This window comes from Trachurus japonicus, chromosome 22 (assembly GCF_045865225.1).
Source record: "Trachurus japonicus isolate A0001 chromosome 22, Traja_1.0".
NCBI classification, from domain to species: domain Eukaryota; kingdom Metazoa; phylum Chordata; class Actinopteri; order Carangiformes; family Carangidae; genus Trachurus; species Trachurus japonicus.
This window is the reverse complement of record NC_140928.1, coordinates 11017100-11033689: the sequence shown is the minus strand read 5'-3', so window position 1 is coordinate 11033689 and position 16590 is coordinate 11017100. Positions and strand designations below refer to the sequence as shown.

General features: G+C 41.4%; 1 protein-coding gene across 13 annotated transcripts in view; it reads right to left on the bottom strand.

Moving 5' to 3' along the window:
• Window positions 1–16590, bottom strand: part of smoc1 (SPARC related modular calcium binding 1) — a 47030-nt gene that overhangs the window by 14373 nt on the left and 16067 nt on the right. For 4 of the 13 annotated variants that reach the window (XM_085766975.1, XM_085766977.1, XM_085766974.1 and 1 more), the window contains exons 2-9: window positions 14262–14427; window positions 13526–13609; window positions 10602–10714; window positions 10327–10426; window positions 8483–8533; window positions 7903–7950; window positions 5572–5661; window positions 5004–5072 (exon numbers count right to left, since the gene is read on the bottom strand). In XM_085766975.1, coding sequence (XP_085623101.1) covers window positions 5004–5072; window positions 5572–5661; window positions 7903–7950; window positions 8483–8533; window positions 10327–10426; window positions 10602–10714; window positions 13526–13609; window positions 14262–14427 — 721 coding nt within the window. The remainder of the gene's footprint in view (window positions 1–5003; window positions 5073–5571; window positions 5662–7902; window positions 7951–8482; window positions 8534–10326; window positions 10427–10601; window positions 10715–13525; window positions 13610–14261; window positions 14428–16590) is intronic. The other 9 variants (XM_085766979.1, XM_085766980.1, XM_085766978.1 and 6 more) reach the window with 3 other exon arrangements.

The window sequence follows — 16590 nt, the reverse complement described above, 5'->3', positions numbered from 1 at the left end:
CACAGCGGTGCCGGTAGTCTCCGCTCACACAGTTCCAGTAACCGAAGCATAATTAGAACAATACGGCACAGTCACTGTCTGGTTCAAGTCAACATCAGGGAAGGAAGCTTGTGAAATTTAATGTGGAACTTCTCTTGTACAGAGTTTTGTGCATATTCTCTTCCCCTCAAGACAAAGATGGAAGAAGTATTCACATCCTGCACGTGAAGCATTAACACTTTTTTATCAACACTGGCTGAAATGAGCACGTGACACGAGAGGGTTTTTACTTGTAGTGACAGCCCCACTGAGAATAATCAACGGTGCCCCTCAGATCTGCAGAGACTCTGTGTGTTTTCGGTTGTTGCCTCGGTTTGACAGCCCACAGCTTTACTGTTTTGGTTCAGTCTCATCGCTCTCATCAACCTCGTTTCCAGATGCAGCGAGCAGCTGTTTTTAGGAAACCAAACCGCAGCACTAAATGGCAGACGGACAAAGTTAGCAACTAGCTGGGAAAATCAAGTAGAAGGTTTAGTGATGAAAGAGACAAATATTTTCTCAGGATTTGGTCGAAAACAAATCGGATCAAAAAGCAGACTATTAAACTTGCATTAGTTGCTTTCACAAATGTCCGACCAGGCAACTGATTCCTGACACGTTTACAATAAAAGCACTATGAGGTGGTCAAAAAAAGTCAGTGCGTGCAGGTTTAATTATTAGAACACCACAATTTGAAAAGACTGTATTAGCAAACTAAAACAGTACGTGCTGACAAAAGTTTAGTTTTGTCAAAATGAATATACCTACAGTATGTGTTTTGCGATTATCGTCATGTTCAATAATCTTTTTTGTGTTTTGGATATGGTAGGTCATCTTCATTATATTTGTATAGGTGAAAGTGAGCACTGTAACATAACTGTTTCCCACAAGAGATCAATTTCTGATACTGATTGAGATTATCAGTTCACACAGTGCTAATTGAGTTCATAATTAATTCTGAAATATTAAATCAGTCATTTCTTAAGATGGTGAGAAGTGATGAGCAGCAGGTTCAACAGCAGCTGGTCTGGGCACTGGCAAACAGAGCTAGGATGTATGTGTGTGTGTGTGTGTGTGTGTGTGGGTGGGTGTGTGTGTGTTTGGGGGGTGTTCGTGTTTCCTGAGTTTGGCTGCCGACACAAAACGAAACGTGTCCCTGCACCAGTGAACTTTTTCTTCTGTAAAGACTCACACTCAAGTGTTCTTAGCGCTGCGCCGTGGCTCTGGTCGCTGCCAAGGTTTCTTCACATCCAAATTATTTAGCACTGTTTATTATACAGAGGTTATACTGGCGCCAGGAGTTAGGATTCCCAAAAGAAAATTGTTTTATACATATAAATGGAAAAAGGCTGGACGCTTGCAATGCAATCCTCTGTTTTGTGTGGATCTGAAATTCAATCTACAGCTCCTTTGCCTCCCGTGGATATCTGCATTTCTGCTCTATTTATTTTCTTGTTTTCGTTTCTTTTTCAAATTCATTTCTCTTCCTCTGGCAAGAAGCAAATGACGAGAAACACAAACCCATGGAAAACAAATATTGTCCTGAAAAAACATAAGCAAAAACACACACAGACACACACTCAAGCATGCGCGCGCACACACACACACACACACACACAATTGGTCGTCAGGAACAGTTGTAACAATTTGCTGGTTGTTGTGGTGATTTTCTTCAGGGCGAGCTGATAATAGACGAACGACGACCATCTGCAGTATCTTTGATGAGAACAGGCCGGCACCATTTAGTGCTGAGACTGAAGCCCGCGTCGTTTACGCTTCAAACCAAGTCAAACTGTTTTAAAATGCTTTCTAGTTTCATTATCTTTAAGTTTCTCTTCTCCTTCATTTATCAAACAACCTCCACCTCTCTCTCTCGATCCGTCCTCCCTCATTCCTTCACTTTCCTTTTCTTTCTCTGCCTCCCTCCATCCTAATACCTCCCTCCCTCCACCCACCCGATGCTCTCTCCTCTTCACTTCATCCCAATGGTTTTCAGCTGTGGAGTAATCACTGCAATATTGTCTCTAGCAAGCCTTCTCTGCAGTTAAAATAGCGGAAATGTCAGTAATAGGGGAACTCTGTGTGGAGGTATGTAGGTGCATGTGTTTGTCTTTATGACCCAGAGCGCAACAACACCAGAGAGATGATGACGGAGGGCTGTCCCATAAAATGGATTTGTATTTTTTGACAAAAATCGTTACTTTTCAACACATCACTGATTAGCGTGTTCACGACAAGTTGCGGTTGTTGCTTATTGGGCTGAAAAGCAAAACCCAAGTGTATTCTCCTGCAAATTAAACACATTAGAAACAAAATCCCCTTTTAAGACTTTGGGGTTTCAATACGAAATCATGCTCTCAGTTGACACGATGGCATTATATTCTTTCAACGTTTTTGTTTTTCTGTTGTTTGGCTCGCCACAGGGGAGGGAGTGGTGGTTAGCCAGCCAGTTTCTGGTTCTCTACACTTTTGTAAATGAAAGGCATGACAGAGCGCTTCCCCCTCCTCGCAACGCTGGAACAACGGCACGTCAAAGTCTGGCAACAGAGCATCTGTGTGAAAAATGGACATTGCATTGCTTTGCCTAAGCAAACAGGTTTCGCTAACACAATCTCCGCATCACCTTAAATCATAATTATGGGGTATCCAGAGACGGAGAGCCAGTAAATGAATAATGAAGTTTATGTGCACACAGGAGGCCTACTTTGTGAGCACTCAGGTTTTCCAGCATGCAGGCAGAGAGAGACAGAGAGGGTCTGATTCTGAGTTTTGAATATTGAGCACTTGTTGCACCAAATCTCAAGCAAGAAGGGAAGAATTTATACTCTGCATAAATGATCTCTTCACTCGACTGCTTGCTATTTCAGACTCCCTGGATTTTGGCAAAAACAAAACTCACTCACCAGTGATGGAAGAAATATTCAAGTCCTTTCACTTTTGTAAAAGTAAACTCAAGCAGAAGTTCTGCTTTTAAATGTCACTTAAACTTATTTTTAGAATTACAATATATGGAAAAACAATGTCGCATTTAGTGATGTATAACTCAGTTACAAATTACAACTTTTTTTAGCTGCATATCCTAACTCAGCAGTTGGTGGAGACCAAATAAGGAGGTAAAACAGGGTAAATATTGCATTAAATTCAACAAATGGAAAGAAACAGGACTACTACAACTCCCCTTCCCTTCAAGAAGCTTGTGCTTCTTGTCAGGCCATCATTGCAAATAAGAACTTGTTCTTAATGATTTTTGCCTGGTTAAATAAAAGTTAGATAAATAAACTGTAATAATATATCAGTGTTCACTTTTTTTGCTGCTCCCAAAGGGTTCATAAAATCAGTTGTTGTAACAAAAATATAAATGCAGAGATTCAATAATGATTATTTTTGTTGTGGTAAACCATAATTGTGACCAAGCATTCAATTTACTACCATTTTACAGAAAAGCATCACATTTCAAAAACTGAACCTAAAATGTTTTTGGCATTTTTTGCTCAAAGAACGACTGAAATAATGAATTGCTTTTTTTCCAACCTACCTAAATGCTTGACAATGAATTTCTGTTCATCAACTGATTGACTAATAACTCCGGCTCTTGATGACTATATCAGTGGATGAAGTATCAGACGTCCTGGCTGTGATGGAGAGTTGGATTGCGTGAACGTTCCCAGGATTTTATGTGGATGTAAAATGTGAAACTGTGGAGGAGCTACTGTAACTACAGCTGTCTCATAAATGTAGTGACGTAGAATGCACAATATTTCTTTCTGACAAAGTGGACAGATCTGCCAAAAGGAAAATTCTTGAGTACCAGAACCTCACAGCTGTATTAAAGTACAGTCGTCACACACAAACGCACACTTTACATGAACATATTCAGACGCACATGCTCTCCCTATTACTGTACACGCAAATATTCAGTCACAGAAAAGAACACACACACACACACACACACACACACACAGCTTGCAATCACATACAGATGCACTGGCGCGCACACACACACTCATGTCTCAAATGTGATGACCCCTCTCTCAGTTGGCCTTGTCGCTTGTCCTTTGATGACACCGGATGCTAATTGGAAACAGGAAGCTGGCCTTTCCACACAACTTTCAAAGAGCTGTCACAGCGAATCTCTCTCAGCTCAAATAGGATCCAACATGCTGCTCCGACCACAGTTTCCCCTGCCACATCACCATCACTCAAAAGAAACCTTATATTACAATCAACTGTTTGTGTGCTCTATTGTGTGAGAGTCTGGCCTGTAAATAAGTGCAAGAGCTGAATAGGAAACAGTAAAGTACAGCGACGGCGGTTTGAGCCCTGAAAAACATGCAAATAATCACATTTCTATATCCTGAATATTAACACAAGCTACATCAATGCACAATGTTGAGACTATTAAATAGTAGTATAAACATTAATACATCAGCTAACCAGTATATCCATCCAACTTTAACACACACACATGCTCACACATCCCCCACCACATTCACTCTTTGACTTGTTGCAGCGGCGTCCAGCTGCCCAGAGGGTAGTGAACATGTTGAGGCGTAATTGAAAAGGAGACAGAGAAAGCTAAACAAATTACACCAAAGGAAAGAAACCAAGAAACATAATCCTGGCAGCGCAGTGCAGGCCTGTCCTCGAACTGGAAATGTTTTACATTTCGTCTCAAACTGGCGGCTTTGAGAGCGGCTAACAGCGGAGACAAGTTGATGTACGCTTCATTTAGGGTTCAGGCCTCCTCCTCTGGTTCAGTTTTTATTGGTCAATGTGTGGCTAATAATTCTACCTGGAAAACAGTGTGGTGGTGCTGTTTGAGGAGGTGGTTACACTGGATTGTGTATCAGTGGATAATGATCCCTCACTGGCTTCCCACACATTTCCCCAGTTCAGTCTGATATGGCTCTGTGTTGTTGATGCTGCACTGCGTTAACCTCTGTGAGTTTGAGAATACAGTAAGGAGACGTTTCTTTTTTTCTCACCTAGTTTCCTGGTGGTGGAGCTGTTCTGCTTGACCAGCTGTTTAATCCACAGCGTCGGAGCCGTTATCTCTGCACAGCAAAGAGGAGGACAGAGGAAAGATCAGTCACTCTCACACTTGACTTTACTTAAACCTCGTCAGCTGTGCCGACACCACCAGTAGCTGCATATTTCAGACACAATTTGTACAGCCAAGCTTTGCCCACAAAACCAAAATTAAAAACTCGTCCAGGTTCCTATTAGTTCCAAAAAAATATCAAATATGTCATCTAGTATTTTTGACATCTGGACTTTTCCATTTGATGTAATGGTGCATTTTTAAGAAATAGCATATTGGGTTTCAGTCTTAAATTCATGAAATACTGTAGCTTCACTCAAGTCTTGGAAGCGGTTGTGAATCTAAAGCCTAAAAGTACACAAAGCAGGAATAAGATGACACGCAGAGCGAGCGTGAGCCAGCGTTAAATCCTGACGGTCAGCACAAATTCACTGTGTTGACCTCAGCTAACGAAGTGACCATACTGTATTAGCACTGTGGCGCAGGTGGAGAAGCAGTTAGAGGAGACTTACCATCACCCTCAGGGGGGACGTGAGTCTCCATGGTGGGTGTGGGCTTGGAGCCATCATCTGGGTTAAGGGTGAGAAAGAAACGGAAAGAGACTACCATTATTGAGGTTAATACAATCTACTCTCCAGAACTGTTGAATGGTTGGGATTTGCACATGGCCCGGCCAAGACAGATAGAAAAACAGGCAGAGAGACAGACTGAATAATACAAAAACAGAGGACGACCACCCACATGTGGCTCTGCAACACACACACACACACGCTCTCGCTCTCTCTCTCTCTCTCTGTCTCTCTCACACACATAAAAATGTCAAAAATCAACTTCTCACACTGCCCATCTTACGCAAACACAGTCAGCCATCACATTTAACATGCTCACAATCACACAAAAAAAACACACACATACTGTACACACACACCCCCACCCCCATCAGGACCCATATGTTTGCAGTGCAGGTGTAGGATGTGTAGATGAGGATATGACAACCTATTGATAACTCTGAACGAATAATACTTAGTTATCTTTGATTGTCACAATAAGACAAATTTGTCGATGTTGGTCCGACTCCGATCAGTCAATTAATTGGTGAAAACACTGGGTAATTTCTAGAGAATAATAAATGTCTATTGTATGACAATGGTCTGACCGTCGCTGCAGGTACCAACGCTATCGATAGGAACTGTCCTTGACTCACGCCTTGGTCCATGAGAGAGCCATCTCAACATGTCCAGAAATAAATATTCAAAAATTGATTATTATTTTTATTAGAAAGTTAATACAATCATAACACGCTCATGCAAATCCCTTTTAACAGCACTTGTTTGTTTTTCACATGCGATTAATGTTCTGTTGGATTAATCACTGACCCGACTCATACTGTAGTTTGAATCAGTTGCGATTGCAGTCTCAAGTTGAACCATCTGTGCTCATGGTTACCACTTGGATACGGCCATCATGTTATTATTTGAGCATATTTTTTATATGCCAAATACAGTGAGGCTTTTGAGGGTTTCTGGACAATATTTCTAATCGTTTCAGGTTGATGTAAGTCATGAAGCAGCATATTTTTTAAAATATGTAAGACTTGATATCCTCAACTTCAAGGTAGATTTTGAATGAATAAAAACTATAGACTAATGGACACTAATGGATGTGAATTATCTTGATTGGATATTTTAATTGACTGACAGCCTTGATGTTTAGCCATCCCCCTGATGTTTTGCCACAACCGATTTATGCTTCGTCTTTCTATTTCTTTTTTCCAGATGAGTTAATGCTGCAGGAGTTTCTAGTGAATAATCGTTTATGATACTTACCAACATTCTGGCTGCACCTTTTACTACAGTATTTCTTTTTCAATTTTAATTAAGGAACCATTCAAAACAGCATACTACAGTACAACCAGTAGTAGATCACTACTGCTGATATGCTCATGAATATTCATATATTATTTTCTCATCCTCATCCTTTTTTTTACTGACTGTTGGGGAAAAACATTAAATCATTAAGTAGTTGGAAAAGTAATGAAGAGTCATTTACTAGATGTTAAGAAGTGAAATACGATCTCACAAATCCAATATAATTGCCTTTAACTTTTTAATTTGTGATAATCTTCTCAGTGTAAAAATTACAACTATTTCTAAGAGTGGTAAAATATTCTTTACTAATCACTGGATAAACTGTAATCGATCGTATATGATGCTGTGGATTAGAGCTACCTGGAATACTCACCCATGTGCAGTTTTGTCGCATCTGGAAAATCCCTTTGGAAATAATTCAGTCAAAAGCAAACCACAAAAAACTTTGATTGGAGTCATTCTACAAACACTTCATTCTACAAGCACTGAAGTAAGTCCTTAAATCAGACGACATGTCAGTATGTTGAAACAGTTTTGAGGTCAAACTGACCTGAGCTGGTCAAACTGTAAATTAAGTTAGGCTGATCTCAGGCAAGTGCAAACCTGGGTCAAACACTAGTCAGAAATACCAGGATTTCCTGCGGCTTCTTGCAGATATAATACACACTGACACTGACTGTGTATGCTGAGCACATTAAAAAAAACTTCCAGGATTTCTCAGTTACTGTTTGATCCAGGTCTGGACTGTGAACTACAAACTGTGAGGGGTTAAAAAAACAAACAATTAATGTAAATTTCGACTGTCCACAACAGTATGTATGTATGTATGTATGTATATATGTATGTATGTACATACAGACTTTGCACAGACCAGTGGGAACGAAATCAGGTCAAAAGACATTTTGAACTTACACTCTCTTTCTGCAAACAGAAACACACATACACACACACAACATACAGCAGATCTCAGCTCACCTTTTCTGCCAGAGTGCGGTGGCCCAGGTGGTTTATCGGTTACTGACCCTGTGTAGAAAGAAGAAGAAAAAAAACACATGTACAAAACAACACAGCAGAAAGCTGCTCTGGGGTTTTGATTCCAAAATGCTCTTAATTAAAAGTCTTAATTATTAACCCGGATACTTTAAAAAATATATTTCATTTTGCAAGAGCTTGAGTAATTTAATAGATTTTCTTTTATGATTTAAAATTAAATCTACAGATTACCCAACCCATTGACGTCCTGTCTTAGAATTAGATGCTGCAGTTTATCAAAGTTTGATGAGTACATTCTGTTAGTACTTCATAGTCACACATTTGGCTTGTTGCATTATCTTAACGCTGACTAATGCAAACCTGAGTGATTCAATATCTGTGGAAAATTATCAAACACAGGTTGAACATTTCCAAATATTATTCTGGTTCGGTGCATGCAGAGAGCTGGTGTCATGCATGGATGCATGGAGAGAAAGAGCGAAATTAGACAGTGCAGCCAATTACAATAGAAGGACAAAGGGGAGAAATTTAGAGTGAAGGCAACTAGAAGGAGATTTACTACCTGACAATCCACTTGTCGCAGCATGAGTTCCCATAAATTCATGGAAGTTTCCTGCAAATGTATGTGAGATGATTGATTTGGGTCATAGTGTAGAGGGGCGTCTGAGCATGTCAGGTTATTTGCTGTCAGCTGAGAGGGAAGGGATTGTAAAAGAAGGGTAGAGTTGGGCATGTTCGACTGTACTGTAGCAGCAGCTGTATATCAGGTTTATTTAGCCTAGATTCTGGTTCCAGTGTCATACATACCTTTGCAAGAAACAATGAAGATATTGGATCTTATGCAGGACAGAAAGGAGGCCGCTAGAGACTGTGATGTACAACCACATACAGTATATTTTGGAATTTGGTATATTTGTGCAGGAAAAGTCACATGAGATTCAAAAATAATTTCAGTCACACCAGCATTTAGCTTTCAGCATTTAACAAAACGTATTCACTTCAGTGGGGACAGAGTAAACCCATGGGTTGTTTGAGATATGATGAGAGTGGTTTAAACAATCTAATTCCATATCGACCTCTTGTTATCATATTGTTCTACATGATCAAAACATTCACAAAACTAATCATTTAATGCATTATATTCTGCCTCCTGTGAAACCATCAGAAAGACCATCACCGTGTGCATGTGTCCTGGTCAAACAGCATCAAGTTACACAAAGAGATCTGCATTTGCACTAAGAATCAGTATTTATGTCTATCTAGAAAAAAAGTTGTGTGGTTTTTCTGGTACGAGCCGACATGCTCCATTTGTGAAGTTGACTAATTCTGTACTAGCAGTTGCTGAGGGCAGCCGTACAGTTGATTAGTGGCAGAGAGAGGGAAATGCCGAGGAAAGAGAGTGAGCAGAAGAAGACTGGGGCAGAGAGAGAGAGAGATAGAGAGATAGAGATAAAGACACTGAGGGAGGAAAAGATGGAGAGAGCGGGAAGCCTCTGGCTGTCTGCTGAACAGCTTCAGAGGGGCATGCGACCATTCTCACCGCACTCTCCGTACAAAATTTGCACCATATGCTCTAGTGACTGTGCAATCCAATTCTGGCAAACACCCTGTGTATTATCTTCTGAGGGAAAATGATGGTGATTATCATAAAGTGTTCCCATCCAAGATGAGGGTGCAGAGGCCCGGACTCTCTCCTCCCGCCTGCTGAGAGCACTTAAACAAGTGGAGAGGTGGGGGGGTGGGGGGGTCTGAGAGGCCCCTGGATCTACGGCCATTAGCTGTCTCATTGACCCTGCACCTGCTATATGCCACATGACATGTAATACACATGTGCCCAAAGTATGGCGAGACAGACTCTCTTCGACTGTAACCCAAAGGCTGTGTTCACTCGTTATCTTTCATCAGCACAGTCAGATTTCCTGAGAGTCATTTATTTCAGATGTAGGGTCAGTTCACAGATAATTCACCCAATTTAAGTCCTGCCTTGAAATGCACTGCACACTGTACTAATATAACCCATCCATTCTTAATCTTGTCTGGGGAGCTGAGGTTATAAATTATTTCCAGTTGTTTTTTGTTTTTTTTGTATTTTTGAAGTGACTGAAATTTAATTGGCCCAAACCCCAGTGACTTGGCTTCCAAACGCTGCCGGCCTCAAGATCCTACGAAATGTAGCCACAATTGACATTTTCACATGCTTGTTATGTTGCTTCTCAACTCTAATAAACAATTGTCAGGAAACATCCTACCCTCCTACCATCGTTTTTTAGTCACACAACCTCTTAAACATTACTCTGAAGTACAGCTGCTCTCTTAAGTTTTATATGAAGCCTTGTATTGGAACAAACTTTTGAAAAACTCTGGACATTTCATCCACAGGTTCCCAGGCTGTCTGCCTCCCAGTACCTGAGCACACCGGGGTCCGGTTTTGCACAGAAGAGCCACTCACTGGTTTGCCGTCACTGGTGACACACCAGCAGTAACCTGTCAGCGTATGGCACTGGACCTGCAGAGGAGAAAAAGGTACATCACACCACAAATGACAACAGCCTATAACATGTGTGATTTGTTTAGTGCATTTGGACAATAAGAGTTGAAGAGTTTGGTCAATTATTTCTGTCAGTGAAGAGACTGACGGAAAGAGGAGGAGTAAATCCGTGGCGGTGCATGCAGACACAGACCTGAGCAAACGTTCCATCCTCGTTGCATTCTGGGACAAACATGGACTCCTGAGGTCTCCGGGCTGGTTCCAAAGCCTGGTTTCTCTCAACACGACACTTGGACTGACCTGCATCTGTAACGTATCGACAGTCTGTTCTCAAACACTGCACAAAAACCTCCAGCACTAGTGTTTTTTGTTGTTTTTTTACTAAAGACACATGTTCTTTGTCGACTCAACACCACCTTGTTCACACCTGGGAGCTGACCAGCACAACTGCAATTTACTACTGTTGGCCATGGAGCCATGTCTGACATCTGAATGTCTTGCTCAGGGGCACCTTTTGATAGATGTGCAGAGAGAGAGTCTGAAGATTTTTTTTTTAGCTTCCTCTGCTATTTTTCTTTTCAATAAACATGATTTTAGTTTTCTATGATTCTAAGAATGAGTCTGTCCTGGATCCATTTGACCTATATATACCTACAACACGACTCCATTGTAAAAAGATAAAACATTTGCTCCTCTTATGTATTGTTTTAAATTATTTTTTGGGCCCTTTATGCCTTGAATCCAGTGGCCCTGAGAGCCCAATGCACTGCAGCTGAAGGAAACACATGCAAAGGCACAAATGCACAACAAATTCACACCCATCAGTTCGACAACACAGGCTCTGCAGAAATACACAAAAAAACACAATGGAAGTCTTTCACAGACACAAAAAAGTGACTAACCCAGTCAAAGAGTAAGGTTAAGCTACCGTAACGGTACATATGAGCAATAACATTACACATCATAATGAACCAAACAACCTTATCCTATCATCAGACTCCACTAACAGCCATCGTCTTAACTTTTAAAGTTGGTGAGTTTTTGCAGCACATGCGTTCTGAATTTAAATCGCATTTGTTTGAGTTGCATTGTCTTTTCTTAAGTTGCAGTGCTCTGACCTCTCAGGGCCACCGCACTTTAATGATAGGTGGAGTGAAGAGACACAGGAAATGGGGAGAGAAAGTAAATGTCTGGGAATGACCGGACTGAGAGTTGAACCAGCGTCCTCCTGCACCGAGGCTCATTATGCTACACATTCCTACTCTTTAGAGTCCAGAGAACCTCCTCTGTAGTATTTCTGATAAAATAGTTGCACTTGCTGTTTGCATAATAACCACAGTTGTTGGATTAAGGATTACAACATTGATTAGTTGTTGCTTTTGGCACTGGACAACCCGCAGTATTTGCTGGTTGTGATGTGTCATAATGTTTAATAAAAACCTGTCCTTGTTTTAAAAACCCTTTACACAGCTGATACATGAAGCACAGACAAGTCGGAGACCTTTTATTACACATTCCTTAATGCTAAAACAACGCATTCCCCGACAAATTACACTACCATTGACGACTGCCGGTGCCAGGGCTGGGCTGCGAGCAGCACATTGTTAGCGCTGGCGAGTGCGTCACGGACTCGACATTGATGTTTTTGAAATGTCAGTGGAAAGTGAGCCTGTGTTTCTGCAGCTCTGATGAGCCAGAGCTGCGCCCAGGGGACCAAGGAGATGGAAGTGGCTGAAAGGTCAGAGAATAGAGGCGGCTCCACAGGTTCAAAATCCCATCAGTGACTACTGTTTTTATTGCCCTCGCTGCTCCCGCGGAGTCGAGCTTCACGTCTCGATTGTGTGTGTATACACAGTCACTGACCAGTGGAACCACAGTCCTCCGCTTTTGGCAAAAAACCCTCTCCACCTTCCCCTTAGATAAATAAAAGTTTTTTAGTCATCTCTGGACCTGAGAGGAGACAGACATGTCGTCTCCTCCAGAGTGAACTACTGCCAGAGGCTGGACACTGCGATGATGTCAGCGAGGACAGACATGGTTACATGGCGAGGACTTTGACCGAGTATATTTAGACTTACAAGGCTCATTAAATATTGTAGTGCTCGTGTCAGTCCAGTGTCCCAGTGAAGTCCCCGGCTCCTTATTTAAATAAATCAGATTTATGGAAATGTAAAAACAACTTAATGATCAGAGTCCCAGCTTGTCAGTGCTTGTTAGTTGTGTCAAAGCAGGAATATCCCACATCCAAAGGTTTGTTTTGACAAGGCACACAACCTGAGTAAAAAAAAAACATCACTTCATTTCAGGGATTTCGGATAAAGAGCTGTTTCATGATGTGGTGATTTTCCCCATGTTGTTGAATTCCTGGCTAAATAATGCATAAACGGGTCTGTCTGTTGTGAAAGCCATAGTTTGGTGTTTGTTGTTGTTTGTGGTTGTTTGTTGTACCTGTTAACAATTTATATGCCCTGTAGTCAAATTAATCTGTTGTGTTTAATCTGAATCTCACGCACACCTCGGTGAGCTCTTGCCAGACTTTGCCATTGTAAACAGGGATTGGTTCATGAACTGCCTTCTTAAATAAAGCTGCCATTTCATTGCAACAAAACAGGCCCGCCGCATCTGCAGCGACTGAGCGAGCTTTGCCCGGCTTTCCTTTCCTTGGCACACCACTGACATTATGAAACAAAACCACGTATTACCATACAGAGGGAGGAAAATTCACTCCAAAAATGGATTTGGTTGGGACTGCTGCTTCTCCTGATGGACAGGGGGAGAGGTGGGGGTAGAAAAAAAAGGAGGGGGGAAATGCCAAGTTCCAACCTTGACTCCAGGCCTATCAATCTCTGCTGTTGTTGAGTGGCTGGCATCCAGAGACTGAGGAAGTGTGTGATCCTGGTCTGTAAAAACTTACACGCCTACAGAGAGGCGGAAAATGAAAGCCATCTTCTCACTCGGCTCCACTTTTCCCAAATTTTCTCTTTGTCGTCCGTGGCCCCCGAACTTCAACATCTTAGACACACTTGTTGCTTTTCAAGTTTGCAGGACGTAGAAGATTGGGTTACGATTAGATACTGAATTACTTTAGCATGTCTTGAGGTTTCCCGGCTCTCTTACCTTTGAGCTCCAGGTCTCTACCCTCAGATGTTGAGGTCGGTGCCGGAGCCACTGGCAGCTGATCGATTTTCACCCAGTTTTTACCTGAAAGAGTCACATCAAGCTCAAGTCTGTGTGGTCTGATGATGTGTGTCAACTTCACAGAACCAGTTTTTGTTTCATCCAACATCAAAAAACCACAAGTACTTTCAGACGTCCATCCTTAGCTTGGCAATCATATGTTATACCATATGTTTTTAGGCCTAGGAGGCAGAGGCAAGCAGAACAGCTCTACTGTACATAGATACTAAACCATTCTAGACAATCAGCTAACACAACTGCCTTACTTTCAATGCCTGTTTTTTCTTACTTCTACGTGAATGTGATGAAGTTTTTTAGACAGTTGCAGAATAAGCCAAAAATACTAATTCCTATGTTTTTATTCTGCGCAATCAATTTTCCAGAAAATGTATCATATAACAACATATAGTAATACTACTGTCACATGGTAATGGAGGCTGTTTAGAAAAAAAATCCTTGGTACTGTAGTTGGAAACTCCTTCTGAAATGTTTGTATGGAAATAAGAGAAATGATTTGCACTTTATAAATTTCATAATTTCTTGCATTAGCTGCCAGATGAACAGTTATGAGTTTCCTTGAATGCACCGTGACAGATAATTAATCGCAAAGAAAGGGGAACATGTGTCTGCAGGTTTAATTAGGACACAGGCACAGATTTAAAAGTTCAGCACTCACCTCGACATCGGCCGCGATGCGCCAGTGTGAGTGTCTTATCTTTACAGCGCGCCCTCTGCAGTTCACAGCCGGTCTCGTAGCTCCGCCCATCCGAGCCGCACACCGGCTTCCCCTGCGTCCGAGAGCAGATGACTCCACAGTGACTGTCTCTGTCTCCAATCAGCCACTGCAACACGGGCAGAAGTACAGTACAACAACACGTTAGCATAACAATGATGCAACGCATGAGAAATTTAACTTGCCTCAGGTTTCACATAGCAGGACAGATACATCTTAAGATTACTGAATTTAGAGCTTTTTTTCATGCCTTGAAATATTGGTTTGTTCTTTCATTTTGGCTCCTTGTCTTTCTTTCTCTTTAGTTTCCCTGCGTTTAAACAAAGGCTGCATTCAGATGAATCTGAGATTATGCCAAACTAATGTACAAATTGGACTCATGGGTCATTTGCCCATTTTACTCAAAACATTTCTGCATTCCTCAAACACTTGTCGGCTGCTGCCTTCCTTTGTTTACGCTACTGTAACAAGAGTGTGAGCTGCACCGGACTGAAGCTCAGGCTAGAAGCTAATTTGTCTAATTGGTCTTTGGCTGAGGACAGGTTGAACCTTGATGAAGTTTCAAAGTAGCCAAACCACACTCGGAGCAATGGGAATCCTTCTCCCGCTCTCCCCAGATCCTTACTCGTGATCTATTAGTGAGTGGATTCTGCTCTGCTGTTGGACGACGGCCTTCTCTCTGACAACAGTAATGGCTCTTGGCTTCACAGCTGCCTCAAATATATTTTAAGGTCTAAAGGATTTCAGGGGAGAGCAATCTGTGCCAAAAAGATGGAGTTGTGGGTTGGTGAGGAGAGAAGAGTAGGTGTGCACTGAGCAGCACCAGAATCTGCTCTGCTGTGAAAAGTAGCTCAACAGCAGCTATGCCAGCACTTGTTGAAAAGACTTCAACTATTCAAATAAGAAACACACACACATACAAAGAGCACTTGGTTTGCCTTATCTCGTAAGTGATTATTAAACTTTTGTGGCTGCTGAAACACCTGTTTTATAAAAGAGGGAAAAGGAAAATCAGGCGGTTCTAAAGTAGGAAAATGCTGCATGGGAAAACTTTCTTGAATGCTTTTTTTACCCAAAGTCTCTCAAGCAATTACCAGAGAGCTGGTCGGAGCTCAGAGTCCGACACAGGAGATCTCGTTAAGAGCAGGTACAGAGGGAGGAAGGTGATGGAAAATGAGACGCAGCCAGAAACGAAGGGCACAGTTTCCATGCTTCATTCGCCAACTCCTATCAGATGGTCTGAGGCCATTTTTTTAAAATTATCCACAGCAGAAGTGCACGTGTGCGTTACACTTGTATGTACACAACCACAATTCCTCTCTTTGTCACTCTCCCACTGACCCCAAACAAAAAAAGCTATTTTGAAAAACATTAAAAATGTTGCTTGGAGACAGATTCTCTCCGAACGTATAAAGAGCAATCAGACAAAGTGTAGATGGTCACATAGCCAAGCGGCTGATGTCATGAATGAGCTGGTGCACAACTGGATCTCATATACAAATGAATCGCCAGGAGTTTTCATCTTACTGTACATGCTTAAAACAGATTCACTGACTGATATTTCTGTACATCTGGCTTTGCCTATGCATTGGTGCATGGGGGCTGTTACAGTACTGAGTATGTTGTACGGAGAAATAATAAAATTCAGTGTGTTTTATAATGCAAATGATCAAGACAAAGGTATTAAATAATAAGACTAAGCCATGCTCACAGCTCTGTAAAGCACAGACACAGTCTGACTGCAAGCTAAAATCATGACATAACCACAGTGACAACTCTAACTACTCTACTACATTGCACACTACCTACTAAATGAACATATTAGTATGACATCACCAAGTGAAGTATAAAGCCAATATCCCAGAAAGCATTTTGCACAAAGTGGCAGCAGCGAGTGCCGTTACAGTATTCATTAATAACACTATACGTCATGTTTTAAATGTTTTAATTCACAAATTTCAACAGTGTAGATTTATAGAAGCAACATCTACTGAATTTAAAGGGCTGCAATGCATCTTGGGAGAGTTCAGTATGTTTATTGCCCTCACGGTGCACACTCAGAAATTCTTGCTCATCTAGTATAGATCGAGTGTTTCTCACATTCACAAAGTTCACGTACTGTTATGCAGCATGAACATACACATTTGACATCACGCCTATGTATGAATAGTACTGTAAGGAAGTGGGTCCGAACAGAGCCAATGTTAATATGCTGGTGTTTAGCAGGTATAATATTCAACATTAGTTTAATGCTTACAAATGCTAAAAAAGA